The sequence below is a fragment of the Colias philodice genome, chromosome 2 (genome assembly GCF_061535455.1).
Source record: "Colias philodice isolate Cphi_HAF_F1 chromosome 2, ilColPhil1 Martin Lab GWU primary, whole genome shotgun sequence".
Classification (NCBI taxonomy): Eukaryota; Metazoa; Arthropoda; class Insecta; order Lepidoptera; family Pieridae; genus Colias; species Colias philodice.
In genome coordinates, this window is record NC_143087.1 from 1130158 (window position 1) to 1145723 (window position 15566).

General features: G+C 38.0%; 1 protein-coding gene across 1 annotated transcript in view; it reads left to right on the plus strand.

Annotated features, from left to right (window-relative positions):
- The window catches only part of tweek (transmembrane protein KIAA1109 homolog tweek), a 56706-nt gene extending 42431 nt beyond the window's left edge, over nucleotides 1-14275 (plus strand). The window contains exons 42-56 of the mRNA XM_089701871.1: nucleotides 743-971; nucleotides 1276-1535; nucleotides 1885-2026; nucleotides 2343-2422; nucleotides 2660-2765; nucleotides 3634-3791; nucleotides 4466-4640; nucleotides 5097-5296; nucleotides 6727-6852; nucleotides 7310-7468; nucleotides 7999-8238; nucleotides 8925-9131; nucleotides 9403-9533; nucleotides 11468-11574; nucleotides 11881-14275. Coding sequence (XP_089557997.1) covers nucleotides 743-971; nucleotides 1276-1535; nucleotides 1885-2026; nucleotides 2343-2422; nucleotides 2660-2765; nucleotides 3634-3791; nucleotides 4466-4640; nucleotides 5097-5296; nucleotides 6727-6852; nucleotides 7310-7468; nucleotides 7999-8238; nucleotides 8925-9131; nucleotides 9403-9533; nucleotides 11468-11574; nucleotides 11881-12064 — 2504 coding nt within the window. The 3' untranslated portion in view covers nucleotides 12065-14275. The remainder of the gene's footprint in view (nucleotides 1-742; nucleotides 972-1275; nucleotides 1536-1884; nucleotides 2027-2342; nucleotides 2423-2659; nucleotides 2766-3633; nucleotides 3792-4465; nucleotides 4641-5096; nucleotides 5297-6726; nucleotides 6853-7309; nucleotides 7469-7998; nucleotides 8239-8924; nucleotides 9132-9402; nucleotides 9534-11467; nucleotides 11575-11880) is intronic.
- Nucleotides 14276-15566: the final 1291 nt, after the last annotated feature.

A 15566-nucleotide genomic window follows, 5' to 3' on the forward strand; every position in this document is an offset into this window, starting at 1 on the left:
TATAGACCTAATTAAGAGCAATCTAACAGTAGCGGTCACAAGTTGCACTTTTGAGTTTTTTGGAAGAAAAAAATAAAAAGATCAAGTTCAGTAACTCAAACTACCCTAATATAGTATTTTGACAATCGATTCCTCCTAAAGGCTTCCATGGAGGAATGTGTTTATTTTACCAATTATAGACCTAATTAAGAGCAATCTATCAGTACCGGTCGCAAGTTGCACATTTGAGTTTTTTGGAAGAAAGAAATATTTTTTGATCGATTGATGTGGAAATTGTTTGAGCCAAAATCATGTTTTACTGCGTATAACTCAGAAACGGTAGGATATAGGAAAACATGATTCAGGTACAACTTGTAGATAATTTTATGGCCTTTCAACTTTTCCTTGAAAGTTTTTCTCTAACATGTACCGTTTTTGAGATTTAAGCGAAAAATGAAAAAAATAGACCCATTTCCCCCCTCCCCCCACTCCGGGGCTCCTCCTAGTGGCCCGGGGTTTTAGTATGTTTATTACCTAGGGACTCTTGACATGTTTCCGAAGAAACATCTTACGTTACTAACTCACGCACTCTAGAACTTTTTATTCAATGGACTAGGGAAATGGTGACAAAATAAAATATTTACTTTCATTACAAAATTACACTAGATTTGGAGTACCGAGTTGTCTCTTTCATTTTGAAGGATAGTCTCTTACAGTTGAAGGGATATTTGACTGGTGACCCTGTATATTATTGGTATCGCAGAAACGGAGACAGCGCGTCGCGGGTCGGGCGAGGGGGGGTCGGGCGCGGAGGAGGCGGGCGGCTCGTACGGGCAGTACGTGTACGCGTCGTTCCCCGTCGACGTCATCGTGCACTTCCACACGCGGCCCTCCGCCTTCCGCTTCAGCTGCCTGCCCGCCTCGCGCGTCGAGTGCCTGCTGCAGCTGCCCAGCCTGCAGATCGTGTTCAGCTCCAAGCGCGCGAGCGACGAGTGAGTGTGCCCCAGTACTGCAGATCGTGTTCACCTGCAGAACGTGTTCATATTCAGCACGAGTGAGTGTGTGTGTACAGGTTCACCTGCCAGGAGATAACGGCGAGATTCGGCGATTTCATACAGATATTTCGTTTTATATAATTCAGGAATGAATTAGTTCATTTGCCAAATCGAGCGTCCTTTAAATTTATTTAGCAGGTTGGGTACAATTAAGCTATCTTGTACCTTATATTCGTCCAAACTTCGATTTATGTAGTCTCCGTTTGTGTACATACAAGTAAAAAAAAAATTCCATCCGCAGAGAAATGGCGGAAGCGGCGATCGCAATGGGTGGGCTGAGCGTCACGGGATGCCTAGCAGACTTCTCTGTATACATCTTCCATCCCTACGGCGGCAAGAAGTCGAGCCTTAAAGAAGCCCAATGGTCGCCGCTCGCGGACACAGAGCGGAAGGATTCGCTCAGCATCAATGTGGAATTCGTCAAGTTCCACTTGTCAAGGTTCAGGAAATTGGACTTTCAGACCGACCAGGATCAGTCGAAAGCTACTGTTCGGTTCTCAAGTAAGTGTGGCAGGGAGATTGTTATTGTAATTTTGGAACGTGAGAGTTCTACAGTTTACACTTTTATACCTTGATCTTTTGCATCATTATAAAGTTTAGAAGCTTTTTTTTTAGAACTTAAATTCAGTTTAAACTTTTTCATACCTCATCGTTTGAGCAAAAAATAATGTAGGATTAATGTTGGTCAATTCATTCCATCACACGGGGTATTTGGATAAGACATATTTTATTCCAATCCTTAGTCAATCACACTGATTTACAAATAAATGTTCACTAAATCTAGCTTACACTAAATTACAACGCCAACTTCACTCAGCTGCTTTATACTAAAGCACAAATTCGTTCACAGCGATAGTAGACGTCGGTTCAGCTTCGTTCAAGTACGACATGCGGCGGCTCGGCGAGATCCTCGCGTTCCCGCGCGCCTGGTACCGACGGTCCATTGTGAGGAGGCTGTTCTTGGGTGATGTCAGTTTGGACGTGGATCAGCCGTGAGTGGATATTTCGAAAATGGTCCTCTAATTGTAGAACAATTAATTTGGAAATTTCACAACACTAAAACTTGTCAGGGAACTTTTTTTTACCTTTCACATTATCCCACTAAATCTGTGAGCGACTGTCACCTGACATGCAACACAGACGAAAAGTTTGAAACGATGGCGATGTAATAAAAGTTTCTCTTTAGAAAAGAAAAATCACAAACTTTTGTTCTAAAAGTGTGCCTGTAACTAGTAGTTGAAACCGGACATCATCTTTCGTAAACAACACTTATACATTTATAAATAGTTAAAATAAAAAAAATTATAGGACGTCAAGCAACAATACACCGGTGTCGCCAGTTCTGCCACAACGCGAAAAGGCAAAACTTGATCCACAAAAGTCTAAAGGTGAGCCATATTGATTATTTTTTCTTTTATAAATTTGAAATCAATTTCTAGTGTTTATAAAAAAAACCTTTTCATTTGTATTTGCAGATGAATGAAATGGAATATTTTTTCTTCACATTATTTTGCTAAAGATAGACAGAAAAAAGAAATAGACAAAACTAAAATATTTATTTTTCTCTTATTTATCTCATTTATGAAATACTACAGAACACAATGTAATTATTGTTTGTCTCTCAGAGAGTAAACAGTGGGGCGCTGCGTGGGAGACCTTGGTGCTGTTCGCGGTGAACTTCACGCGGCTTAACATTCACATGAACATGGGCAACGTTATGGGGAACGTCAGGTAACATTTCAATGTGGCATTTTTACGTGAAAATAATTTTCAATTTAGAATTTTATGAAATTTGGTGATAGGTTAATTGTTCAAAAGAAGAATGTTATATTAATGTTCAATACTCACACTAAACAGCAAAGGGTCCTGTCTTCAATAGGCCTCTTGTACCTTGGAAATGTACAAGCTGTTTCTCGCGTTTGTTTGCATTGTTACTATCGTCTTATACGGCAAAATCTAGCAGGATATCTCACAGAAACATAAAAAAACAGTTATAAATCAATTCTTTAATATGCTTTACTAAGCGACTAGAAGAACTATATTTTATATTTTTTCACTGCTTTTTATTTATTTATTTCATAATAACAAGTAATTAACAGGTTTAACCCAAAGCAAAGTTTAAAATAAAATATAATTTTCATTAATTATCGACTTAAGAATTTAAAAACATTCGATTTATACGTATTTAAGGACGTATTAAATAAATCTGTCTCGGGTAAAAGAGCGAGTAAGTCGTTTACCAATTTTACCGAACGCACCAAGGGGGCGTTACGGCCAGACACAGTTCTTACTCCTTGCTGCACAGCAAGGAAATCACGACCCCGACGTAGTCCACTTTTACCCATTATCCAACTACTATTATAAAGGCGAAAGTTTGTAAGTATGGATGTATGGATGTTTGTTACTCTTTCACGTAAAAACTACTGAACCGATTACAATGAAATTAAGCACACATATAGAGGGTTACTTGGATTAACACATAGGATAGGTTTTATCCCGGAAATCTCACGGGAACGGGAACTATGCGGGTTTTTCGTTGAAAACGCGGGCGAAGCCGCAGGCGGAAAGCTAGTATCACCATATTATTTTGTGTTGCCAGTTGGCAGAGCCGCTCGCTAGGCGCATCCGGTCGACTGAGCATCGGCAGCACGCGGCGGCGCCACATGGTGGTGCGCGTGGCGCTGGGCGGCTCAGCACTGGATGCTCGTGCTGGTATCGTGGGCGGTGCTATCAGCCTCGCGCAGCTGCATGCGCATGGTAAGTGTGTGATAAAAATAGTAAAATATCCCGCATCCTATAAAATTAAAATATTAATTTCAACAAAAAAGGTCGCGTTCCATCGTTACAATGTTGTATTCACTGAAAAGTGTTTCATATTAGTTGAGATGGTTGTTTATCACCTCAATAGATGGCGCGCGGTGTGTTCCTTAGACACATAAAACTGAAAGAATAGAATAAATTAGATTGCTCTGGCGGGTCACGAGTGACTGAATTGGTCAGGCATCCGCCCCGGAATGGCGCGATAGGATGCGGGTTCGAGTCCCGCCTCGTGATCGAATTTTTTCTATTCTTTATAAATTCATATTTATAAAGCATTTGAATGCCATAAAACCAAAAATATCAGTAAAATATCTATAATATTGACTTAATAAATAATGAATTAGTTAAAAAATCCGGCTCGAAGGATCATTGTGTAAAGGCCGTGGTCTGGATCGAAGAATCTTTGTATAGATGATGTGATAGGGCTCAAAGAATCGTTGTGTAGAGGCTGTGATCCACCTCGTGGGATTGTCGAGTAGAGCAATGATCCGGCTCGAAGGATCAAATTGTGTTGAATTTGTTTTAGCAATTTTATTTCTCTTCATTCTTTAGCTTGGAAGTCTATATTGAATAATTCGTGACTTATTATTGGCTTATATTTTTCTATTTAGTGCACGTGGAAGAAGAGCCTGGCAGTAGTCCAGCACACGTGTGCGGAGTACGTCTATCAGCACTAGAGCTGCGGCTCGAGTACATGGGCACGCCGGTTCTACTCGCGAGGTTGTCGCGCCCGCGGGCTGCGCTGAGGGACCAGTGGCAGGCGCGACGACACCGACCGGCGGCCAGGTGACTATTGTGACTATGAATGACTATGGGTGACTATAGCTGACTATAAGTGACTATGGGTGACTATAAGTGACTAGGGGTGACTATTTGGAACTATTAATACGAGTATTGACTGTTTGTGACTAATTTTGACTATTTGAAACTATGTTTACGAGTGACTGCTTGTGACTTATGTTCAAAATTTGCTGTATCTAACTAACGCGTGAATAGAGATGTTTACACTGACTTCATTTGGGATTAAGTATGTTGACTTACTTATTTATCTAGATATAATCAACCAGTAACGAGCCCTTGGCATTGATGGGATACAATTATGCTTTTAAATTTTAATATAATATTACTCTCAAATCTGCAATACAAAGTTTGAAAGATTTAAACACACATGGGGTCAGACAGCGAGTACCGACTTCGTTTTATATCATGAATAATGTGATATGACGTTATCGCTATCCCCAGCCGTCCAGCCACAATCCTGACGCACTGCACGCTCAGCTGGCACCAGCTGCAGATCCTGATGAGCCGCAGCACGACACCCGACCTGCTGAAGATGCAGCTCAAGCTCGAGGAGTTCTTCACGCAGCAGTTCAAGTCGAGCAAGCGCGTGTTCAGCTCGCTGCACCCGAGCTATGGCACGATACGACGGGATCGGAAGGAACGTGAGTATTTGGGACTTAACCCGTGACACGTTCTACGCACAATATTTGTGTCGTAACGCAAATTGTACTGTAGCGTTCTGCGCACAAACTCTGTGCCTAACGCGGCCCGTGACATTGAAGGTCATCAGTAGAGACTTACAAGTGAATGTTTCCAGTATAAAAAATATTTCTCTATGCCTTAAACATTTATAATTCGAATCGACACGACTCCGAGACAGGCAATAGAGACCAAAACCACAAAATAAAAAAAAAAAGTGAATCATTGATTGAGTTGCGTCATCGGCCATAGTTTGTGACATTTGTCTTGTTCAACGAATATTTGGATTGTGAATTATGCCGAGAGGAATAATTAGATGAGTGATAATTGAGACGTATATTACTGGAAATTGTACGTAGAATACGTTTATGATATTGGTTTTAGGGATATTTGAAGAATACTCAGTGAAAAAGTGTCTCAACTTTTCAGTGCGGAAGACGCAAAATGGCACTTTTTTTCTTGTTTGTGAATAATGGAGATTTGTTATTATTTATAGTGAAATACGTTGTGTTAAATGTGTGAAAACATAAGTGAATGTATTTGGCAATCGTGTAGTGATATGAAAACGTGAATATGATCATTTGATAACTCAGAATTATCATGTAAGTGTTAGTATGTAAGCAATTAAAATTAAAACAAAATTAAATCAATTTCTATAATTATATAGAAAAAATATATCGTCATGATTACATTTTTATGCTATAACTAGTTTCTTCTTCTTTCCAAAAATATATCATACATGGCATATAATTATAGAACAATAGGGTAAATAAAATTTTCAAACTCGGTAGTCATAAAAAAGCTAGATTTCGTGAACTCCCTTGACACTATCGGGATCGGTGCCGGCTGTGCGCCAGACGCGTGATAGGTTAATTGGCACATGCGTTGTTTTGATTAATGGGTATTTTTGTATGGTTTGTAATATTGGCGTCTCACCTGTGGTCTCCCCGCTTTACCCTCTACTACCCGCTAACAGTGGGTCTACCTGGTCTGTTGTGTTATCGTATAATGTTGAAATCTGGCAACTATATTGTTATGGCAACTTAATTGGCAACTTAGTTTCTATGGTACTTGTAAATTAGATAATAATCAATTCTTCTGAAGGCCGAGCTGGCTGAACTAAACATGAAATACATTTATAGTGAAGACAAGTGCGAAGCCCTACAAGACGTTGTGGACAGCTTCCAGCAGTGCTCTAGTGACCATGAGAAAGCTCTCAGCCGTATCGCTGAGTTGGAATGTAGCTTAATGGAAGTGCAAGATGAAAATCCCAAGCGTTGCCTGTCATTTGCTATATAATATATTTCTATTTCATTCTCATCGTACTAGCTCAATCTGAAACTTACTTCCCCATTTTGTCGACCATTTCGTGCTAACACCACAAATGTTGCAGCAACAGCAACAGCGGGCGGCAGCCAGCCGCCGCAGCAAGTGTTGCGGCACCACCGCCACTGGCAGAAGGTGCTGCACTTTGTGGCCGGCGTGCCGCTTGCTAGCGACCCCAGTTCTAATCAACAAGGTGAGATAAAATAATTTTTGAAGATGCCATTGTTTTACTCGTGCTTATATAGTCAATTTTACTATTTTATTATAAAAAAAACTGGTTGCACTCCGGGAGTGCCGGTAGAAGTGAAAACTTGATTATTAACGTTGAGCATGTTTGATATTTTGGAATGGTATCCGTCTTACGCTTTTTCGATCAGGTCACGTGTCCTGACGAGAGTTTAAGATTTTATACCCATTACAGAAAAAGTGCTCAACGCCGCTAAAGAAGTTTTCACTTCAAAAATCTCAGAAATTCCATAATCACAATTATGACAATTAATACTAATAATGTAGATAGGATTTGTAGGCAAAATCTTTGTCTTTCTCGCACCCAACTAAAAAGTTGTGTTATTAGCCTACATACGGATTCTTAGCATGTAAATATTTACTGGGTGAAAACCCCAGTTACTAAATAATATTTAATTGTACAGGGTGTGTGCTCGGAGGAAGCATGGAGCTGCTGGGGTCCAACATCTCTCTGGCGTGTTTCCATGGCAACAGCCTTAAGGCCAAGTCGTGGGCGCTGTTCAGCCTGAAGGACGTCTGCATCAGCTTTGCCACCGAGGCGCAGAATCTCCACAATGAAATTGGTAATGTTTTTATATTGGGTGATTTTTTTGATGGCATTTTGAAAGTTGCTATTAATTTTTATTATCAGGTGATATTTTTAATCATAGTTTAATTAACGTACCTTCGTATTGCAAACGCTATTTTCATGTTAGGTGATATATAAATATTTATCTTTTGATTGAATTATGGTTATGATGATTGAATTATGAAAAAATTGGATAGAATAAAAATAAGAGACATTTGAAATCGTTACATGAATGGAATTTCATTCGTCACATAAAGGAAAAGCTTAAGTTTTGTGCATCGGTTAGTTTGTAGTTTGTATCTTCATTTTTGACGTGACAACGTCTTATAATTCGATAGCCGGCTGCACGCACGAATAAGCATGACTTATGCGGCGTTACCTCGCTCTGAGGCGTTCCATGTAAGGCTTGAAGTGCAAGCGAGAGTGCGGAACGAGCGACAAAGAAGCACAATCGGCCGTTGTCACGTTCAACTATCGTCAGTAAACCGACTTTACATACAACCAAATTTTTGTTATAACCAACAGGTGAGGTGGAAGTGCACGCGGTGCAAACGCTGACGGCGAGCCTGGGGGGCGCGGGCGGGGCCCCGGGGGCGGGGCGCGCGGGGCCCGGCGCGGGGCCCCCGGGGGCCGCGGGGCCCTCGCCCGGGGGCCACCAGTCGCTCGCCACCGTGTGCCGCATGTCGCGCACGGTGCTCTTCCCGCCGCAGTTCAAGACGCTCCGCGAGTGGTTCCAGTACGCGTTCGCTGATAGCGAGATTGACGGTCAGTGTGAATTGTGCCTTAGGGTATAGAGTAGTCTGTTTGATGATTATGTCAGAATTTGTTGAGTAAAGTTATTGAGATATATGCACTATTTACCTTTATCGATGATTAATTTGAGTTGTTTTTATTAATTTTGAAGTGCACTTTTCGAATTTCCACTTTGCCACATCGGTACTTTTTCACACGCAGTGTGAAATTGGAAAAATTGCCTTGTCAACATTACCTTGACAATTCAGATTTCTCAGTCATTGTATGAGGAAATCATCTAAATATACAAAACTAGCTGCTCCGCGCGGTTTCACCCCCGTGGCTCCACTCCTGTTGCCCGTAGCGTGATGAAATATAGCCTATAACCTTCCTCGATAAATGGGCTATCTAACACCGAAAGAATTTTTCAAATCGGATCAGTAGTTCCCGAGATTAGTGCGTTCAAACAAACAAACAAACAAACAAACTCTTCAGCTTTATAATATTAGTATAGATTAACTTAATGAATAAATTAATTTTTCCAAGATTTATATTCTAACGATATTTTTTATAAAACCTATAGTTTCGGCATGTTGATCGCCACAAATTGACATTTAATACACATTTTCATATAATCCTTTGCAAAATATACACAAGACTAGGTGAATACTATGTGATGGTAGGATGGTCGTAGATCTAACGATGCAAATCATCCACAGCGATTGAATTATTCCCGTCGCTCGAGCGAGAGGGGGGCATAGCTAGTGCGGCACCTGCCCCGGGTGCTCCGGGCAGTTCCGGGGGCACGTCGGGCAGTACCAGCAGCAAGCCGGGGCACGTTCGTGAGGTGATCTTCGCATTGCCCGCGCTGCAACTGCACTTGCGCACGAGTCACAGACAGCCGCAGGAGGTGCCCACGGAAAACGGTAGGTCCTTTGAATTAATATGCATAATCTTAAAAATAATTCTAAGCATGCGTGGTCTTTGTATTATTTTCCGATTTTTTTTAATGCATGAGACGATATTTTTTTTGTCTAAAATGAAGGCATATTGATTAAAAACTAATGACTATAAAATTGATTGTATAGTTTTGACATATCTTACTTACCCATAAAGTGTATTTGGATGATTTTTAGTCAATTTTCATAACAGAGTTTAACCAGCAACAATATAAACCGCAAATATATTATTGTATAGATCCAAAGCCAGTAGTGGAGTGCAGCTTCATCACGGAGTTCGAGGACCACATCTTTGTGTCGGTTGACGCGGAGGCGTTCCTGTTCCTGCACGATCTCATATCGTCTTATATTAAGGAAAAGGAGCGAGTGGTATGGTTTTTTTCTTGATAACTTAACTTGGTATTAATGCATTTACATGAAATTTAAAGTTAAAATTATTTTCAAATAATGATCGTTACAAGCAAAGTTTTCCTGGTTTTTATTTTTAAGTTAATGCTCATTATGACAAAAGGAAGAGTCGATCTTTTTGTTAATGTTTAGGTTTGTATCCTTTTTTACAGGAGGCACAACACGAATTTGATGTTTATTTTTAAGCTTTTATCAATATTGGAATGTTGGAATAAACCTTGATCTTTATCTTTATTCTAATGCCCATTTTGAACTGGTGCACTAAATTTGGATATTAAGATGGCTTTAAAGTAGTGTCCGACCGAACTTTCGGTTTCGGTTTCGGTTTCGGCCGAGTTTCGGCCAAAAATCAAGTTTCGGCCGCAGTTTCGGTTTCGGCCAAAATCGGCCGAAACTTTTGCCGAAACCGAAACTTATTTCGCAAGTTCAGTGAACGTCGTTCACACACGTTCACGCTCGCCTAACTTCGTTTTCCTCGGCAACGCTTTGACGGACGCTGTCAAAGCGTTGGTTGACCCACGCTGGTGGAAACAATTTTTGATTATCTATGTTGAGATTGGAACTGGGTGTAATAGTAATTAATAATTATTATTTTTATACTATAAGAGGTACCTAAAAGAGATTATTCTTCTAAGTACAAATACCAATCCAAAGTATTAAAGACTCTATTAATAAAGAAAAAGATCTCAAAATACCAATACTTAGTATTTAAAGTAACAGTTACAATTACTGATTTGATTTAGATGACTGATTTTACTGAGAACTTAATTTGAAAAAATAATAAAAATTATAACGCGTTTCATTAAAGAAACGAATCTTCAATGGCGGCCAAAGCTGACACTGACATATGGTAGGGTATTTTATTAATTATTTCAAATTGTTTATTGACAAACTTTTTTGTTATGGTATTTGTGTATTTATATGAATTATCATATTTACGTATACAGAATGCAACAAAATCCCCATAATACTTGTAATGAGCCCATAAAACTGAGCAACTTTTCCCAAAGAAAATATTTTGTCAAATTCCAAAAAAAACATTATTTAAGTACTATCGCAAATACATAATTGTCATTGTTAATTTATGATAAAAACTATTATAGGGAAAATCAAATACATTTTAGTGATTTTACTTTTCCCAATTTTTTTTGCATGCCGTACGGCCGTGTGTAAGCAAGAGGGAATGATAAGCGCCGCCATTTAAGATTCGTTTCTTTAATGACATGCGTTATAATTATTATAAAATTGTTATCTACACTAATATTATAAAGAGGAAAACTTTGTTTGTTTGTTTGTTTGATTGTAATGAATAGGCTCATAAACTACTGGACCGATTTTGATTAAATTTGGCACAGATAATCTTTAGACCCTGAGAAAGAACATAGGCTACCTTTTATTGCGAAATATGTACCACGGGCGAAGCCGGGGCGGACCGTTAGTTATTAATATTTTAAAAATATTATTTTTTTATCTTATATTAAATAAATGATTACAACAAATTTAATATACTGTGTTTTCATTTTATGCCCTAATTAAGGCAAAATAATAGGTAAAATCCCCCAAAGTTCAGTATTTTTAGAAATTTCATACTTGACCACGTGAGTTTCGGTTTCGGTTTCGGTTTCGGCCGAAACTGAAGCCACGGCCGAACATTCGGTTTCGGTTTCGGTTTCGGCCTGGAAACCAGTTTCGGTCGGACACTACTTTAAAGCCATCTCTTCACAGCAGATTTTTACAATCCTTTTTCTATTACATCAAATTTTATGATCCAAGTGTTAATTAGTGTCTATAAAGTGCTAATTTATATTTATTTATTGGTATAATTTGTAGTCTGTCATGTAATGGTGTCTGTTTTGTACATTGTCGTAAACAGACAAATAAATGTGTGTACACAGATGCCAGTAGGTCGGTCGGGAGTGAGTGAGGTGTGTGAAGCTGTTGGCGCGGCGCTCGACTACCGCGACTACCACTGCCTCACCTGGCATCTGGAGCCCACTGTGCGGTGAGATATTTAATATTATTTGTTTTTTCATATTATGTTGACAAATTATAGGTACCTTCTATGGATAAAGGGTAAATATAGGAATAGGAATTTCATAGTTTTTTTTTCCAGGATATGAAGTTTGTCTTAAGAGCTTCTGGATCATGTTTCAGATTTTAGTTCAAACATGTGGAACACAGAACATTATTATAAATTTGCTTTTCACTAAAATTTCTTCTCCTTCATCTTGCTCTCTTTTTCCTGCTTCTACTAGAAGTAAAGTTATTTTTCTATTTCTACTTCTAAAATTGTCCATTATCCCCACAGATTGCTATCCTGGGCGGGCAAGTCCATCGAACCTTACGGGGTAGATTACATCCTGCAGAAACTGGGCTTCAGTCATGCAAGGACCACCATACCGAAGTGGCTCCAACGTGGAGCCCTAGATCCTCTCGACAAACTGCTGGCGCTCCTACTACTTAGACTGCTAAGACTGCTGCATCAAAAGTGAGACCAGAACTGACCAAACTTTTATGTCCTGCTGAGTTTATTGAGAGCAGAAAAGACCAATAAGTGACTGACCACATTCTTCTAAGTGAGCAGACCAAGTGTCATATACTGCTAAGTCATGACAATACCGACACCCATCTAAAATGACCAAACATCACGACAACACGTTAGAAGCAGCCAGGAAAAGACCAATCTGATGAGACCACACCATATCCTGCCGGTTTTGACAGACCTGAAGGTCCTATAGAACTGCGGGCTGCTGCATCATTAGTGAACATAAAGACCAAACTGACGTGACCATGACCTGCAAAGTTTACGGAATTGCAGGTCTACCCTTAATTACACTAAGAAGAAAGTACTCAAGTATTACCCTTAATCAAAACTAAGAAGGAAGTACTCAAGTATACCTTATCCTGTCAAGTCTTGACAGATCAGATTATTCTGCTGAATTACGGATCTACTATTAATATTTAGAAAGTAAAGGCTCCCCAAATGCGAATATAATTTGATGCGAATGAATGAAGCTGGTTTAACAGGTGCAAAGAATAAATCACTACAACTATCCTACAATTAACGATAACAAGCGAGGACTCACCGAAAAATGATATTTCTTAGACATAATTTATTGCTTAAGCTATGGAATGGTTACAAGTCGTCTTATGATGAAAATTAAACCATAATAAAATAACAGAGATCAAAATACAATCTTCTGACTAGAAATATCAAATTATTACGACGTGACATTTCATCTACTTCGTCAATTTATAGAAAAAAAATCGAAACTGAAACTTCAAGAATATAAGGAAGAGATAAAAAATATGATTGAGTAATCTAAAATTGTGTACCTATTAATATTGTAGCATCACATTGAAAGTTTTATATTATTAATTAGTAAAATGAATAGACAAATTTAATGTTTTTTCAATCAGGTAAGTATCGATGTTTAGGATTTTTGTAATACCTTAGATATGTGCTTTGTTGTGACCCAACGATGTAGAAAATATCAAAATAATCAATATAAGATATTTAAAATGACACTATCGGCCATTTGTTTTTGGTCACTCTGTTAGTAAATTTAGACTGAACTTTGATATACGTTTTGGTAGCTTGTAAATTATAAAATGTATCTATTCTTATTTATAGCGGCATTAAATCTATGAAGGTTTAGCGTAGAGGGTGTTAGGGATTAACGCCTTCGATCAACTGTACAATATATCTTAGAAAATGTGAACAAATTGGTGCTATATATCTCACATTTAACAAACTTCTGAGAATGATATGAATTTCATTAGAGAATCTATGTATCCCAGTGGAATTATAAATTTCGTAATATTACAATTAACATTTTTTTCTATTTTTTACCTCGGTTCTTTCTAAAAGTCGATTCTAATTTGCCCCGTTGATCGAAGGTCTTAAAACTGATTTAAAGTACAAGGGATGAATGTACTTTTCTTAAACAATACTACTCCGTTTTATAATAATTGTGAAATCTATCGAAAATGTATTCAATTAATGAAATAATTGATAATGAGATGAAGTATACGCATTGCTAGTCACATTTTGTTTTTGCGTTGTAGATTGAAATATTTCATTTCAATATAAATAAGATCACACGACTCACCCTCCAAGAAATTTTTGATGTACTAGAAAAGCATGTAGCTCTCAAAAGCATTCTCATTTTTATAGCAATGATTATTTATTATTAATCGGTTTTTGGGATTGAGGGTTTTTCAATTATTGGGCTTGAAAATTAAAGGGGTTAAAAATAAATTATTTTATTCAATAATTCGCGGTTAATGTATCGATACAGAGATTTTACATTATAATTCATTCCAATTTATGTTTAAAATAGGATATTTATTGTATTGTTAATGTTTTCATGTTGTGCTAAAATATGTGAAATAGGATTTCATGGTCAATTTTTATAATTTTAAATACAATTTGGATAAATTGTTTAAATTGTTTGTCTATATGATTAAATAACCCAAAAATTGTAATTCAAATAGGTAAGGTTTTATAGAAGCTTCATTTTGATACATTGTGTATAATTTAGTAAAGACATTAGCAATACTAGCACTTTAAGTTGGCAGTTGTATTATTTTGTATAGAATATTTTGTTTGTAATAATTATGCTTCTTACGTACTGAATATATTTTATTACGGAACATTATTTGTACATAATGAATGTGATATCAATAAATAATTGAATAAATCTTTTTTGTTTTATTTTTTGGTACCTATTGTTATTGTAACTACCTCGAATTAAAACACACCTTACATAGTAATGACCGCCTCCTTGGTACAGTGGTTGGCGCTTGAGCGTAGAACCGAGGGGTCCTGCCCCCCTATGCAAGTGGCTTTCTGTTAGCGTAGCGTTCAATAGAATAGACTACGAATGTATGAGATTGACGTAAGACGTATCTACAGCTTACGTCAATCTCATACATTCGTAGTCTATTCTATTGAACGCTACGCTAACAGAAAGCCACTTGCATAGGGGGGCTGGGTTCGATTCCCGGTGGAGACGAAGAAAAAAAAAATGTCTCGGTCTGGCAGGACACAGAAGGCTGATCACCTACTTGTCCCTAAAGAAAATCGATCAGTGAAACAGATGTATGAATAATGCATCTGCCCCTTACCCCACTACGGGGACACGGGACTTCACTTTTTACATAGTAATAGTAAAAGTAATTACAGATTAAATTTGTTGGAAAATTAAATTAAATTCGGATCAGGGTCTCATACTATATTTCGATAATTAATTTCTTACCATTATACCTATCACGGAATCATTAAAATAGGTTAGCGTACCAAACCAAAACGACTAAAATTATCATCCAGCCGAAAGGTAAAATTACTCAAAATACAATTAAAAATAAAATATTAAAATTTCCCGTGACATTCCGTTAATTGGTGAAAAAAGGTGTCAATGGTTAAAAAATAAAGTTTTCGAAAAAACGGTGGCTCCTAAAAAACAATGTATGGAACGTTTTTTTATAAACAATTATAATAATATGGTCTAATAGCACCAAGTACCGGAGTAACGGGAAATTTTAATATTTTATTTTGAACAAAATATGTCGGTTGGATTGGAATTTTGGTTGTTGTCGTCGTCGTCGTTGCGGGTACCCGTCCGGCTGACCGCAAGCACAATAATTATGTACGGAATATTCATTTCTATGCGCACTGCGATGCGGCTACCGCAGACCGCACAGTGCGCATAGAAATGAATATTCCGTACATAATTGTGCTTGCGGTCAGCCGGCGTATACGCTCTTAGGGTGACCGAAAGATTAGCAAAACATGGAAGCCTATGTCATTTGACCCTGTCCAGAGGCCCTCATATCCAGATTTTTTTGTATTTTCTTTAAATGACGACCTTGGTAACATGGATCCATAAGCATTTTGAAGTCAATAACTGAATTTTTTTATCCATTTATGTGAAAAAAATTGCATTATAAGAATTTCCATTTGTGATGTTTCAGTTTGCGCATCTCACTTGG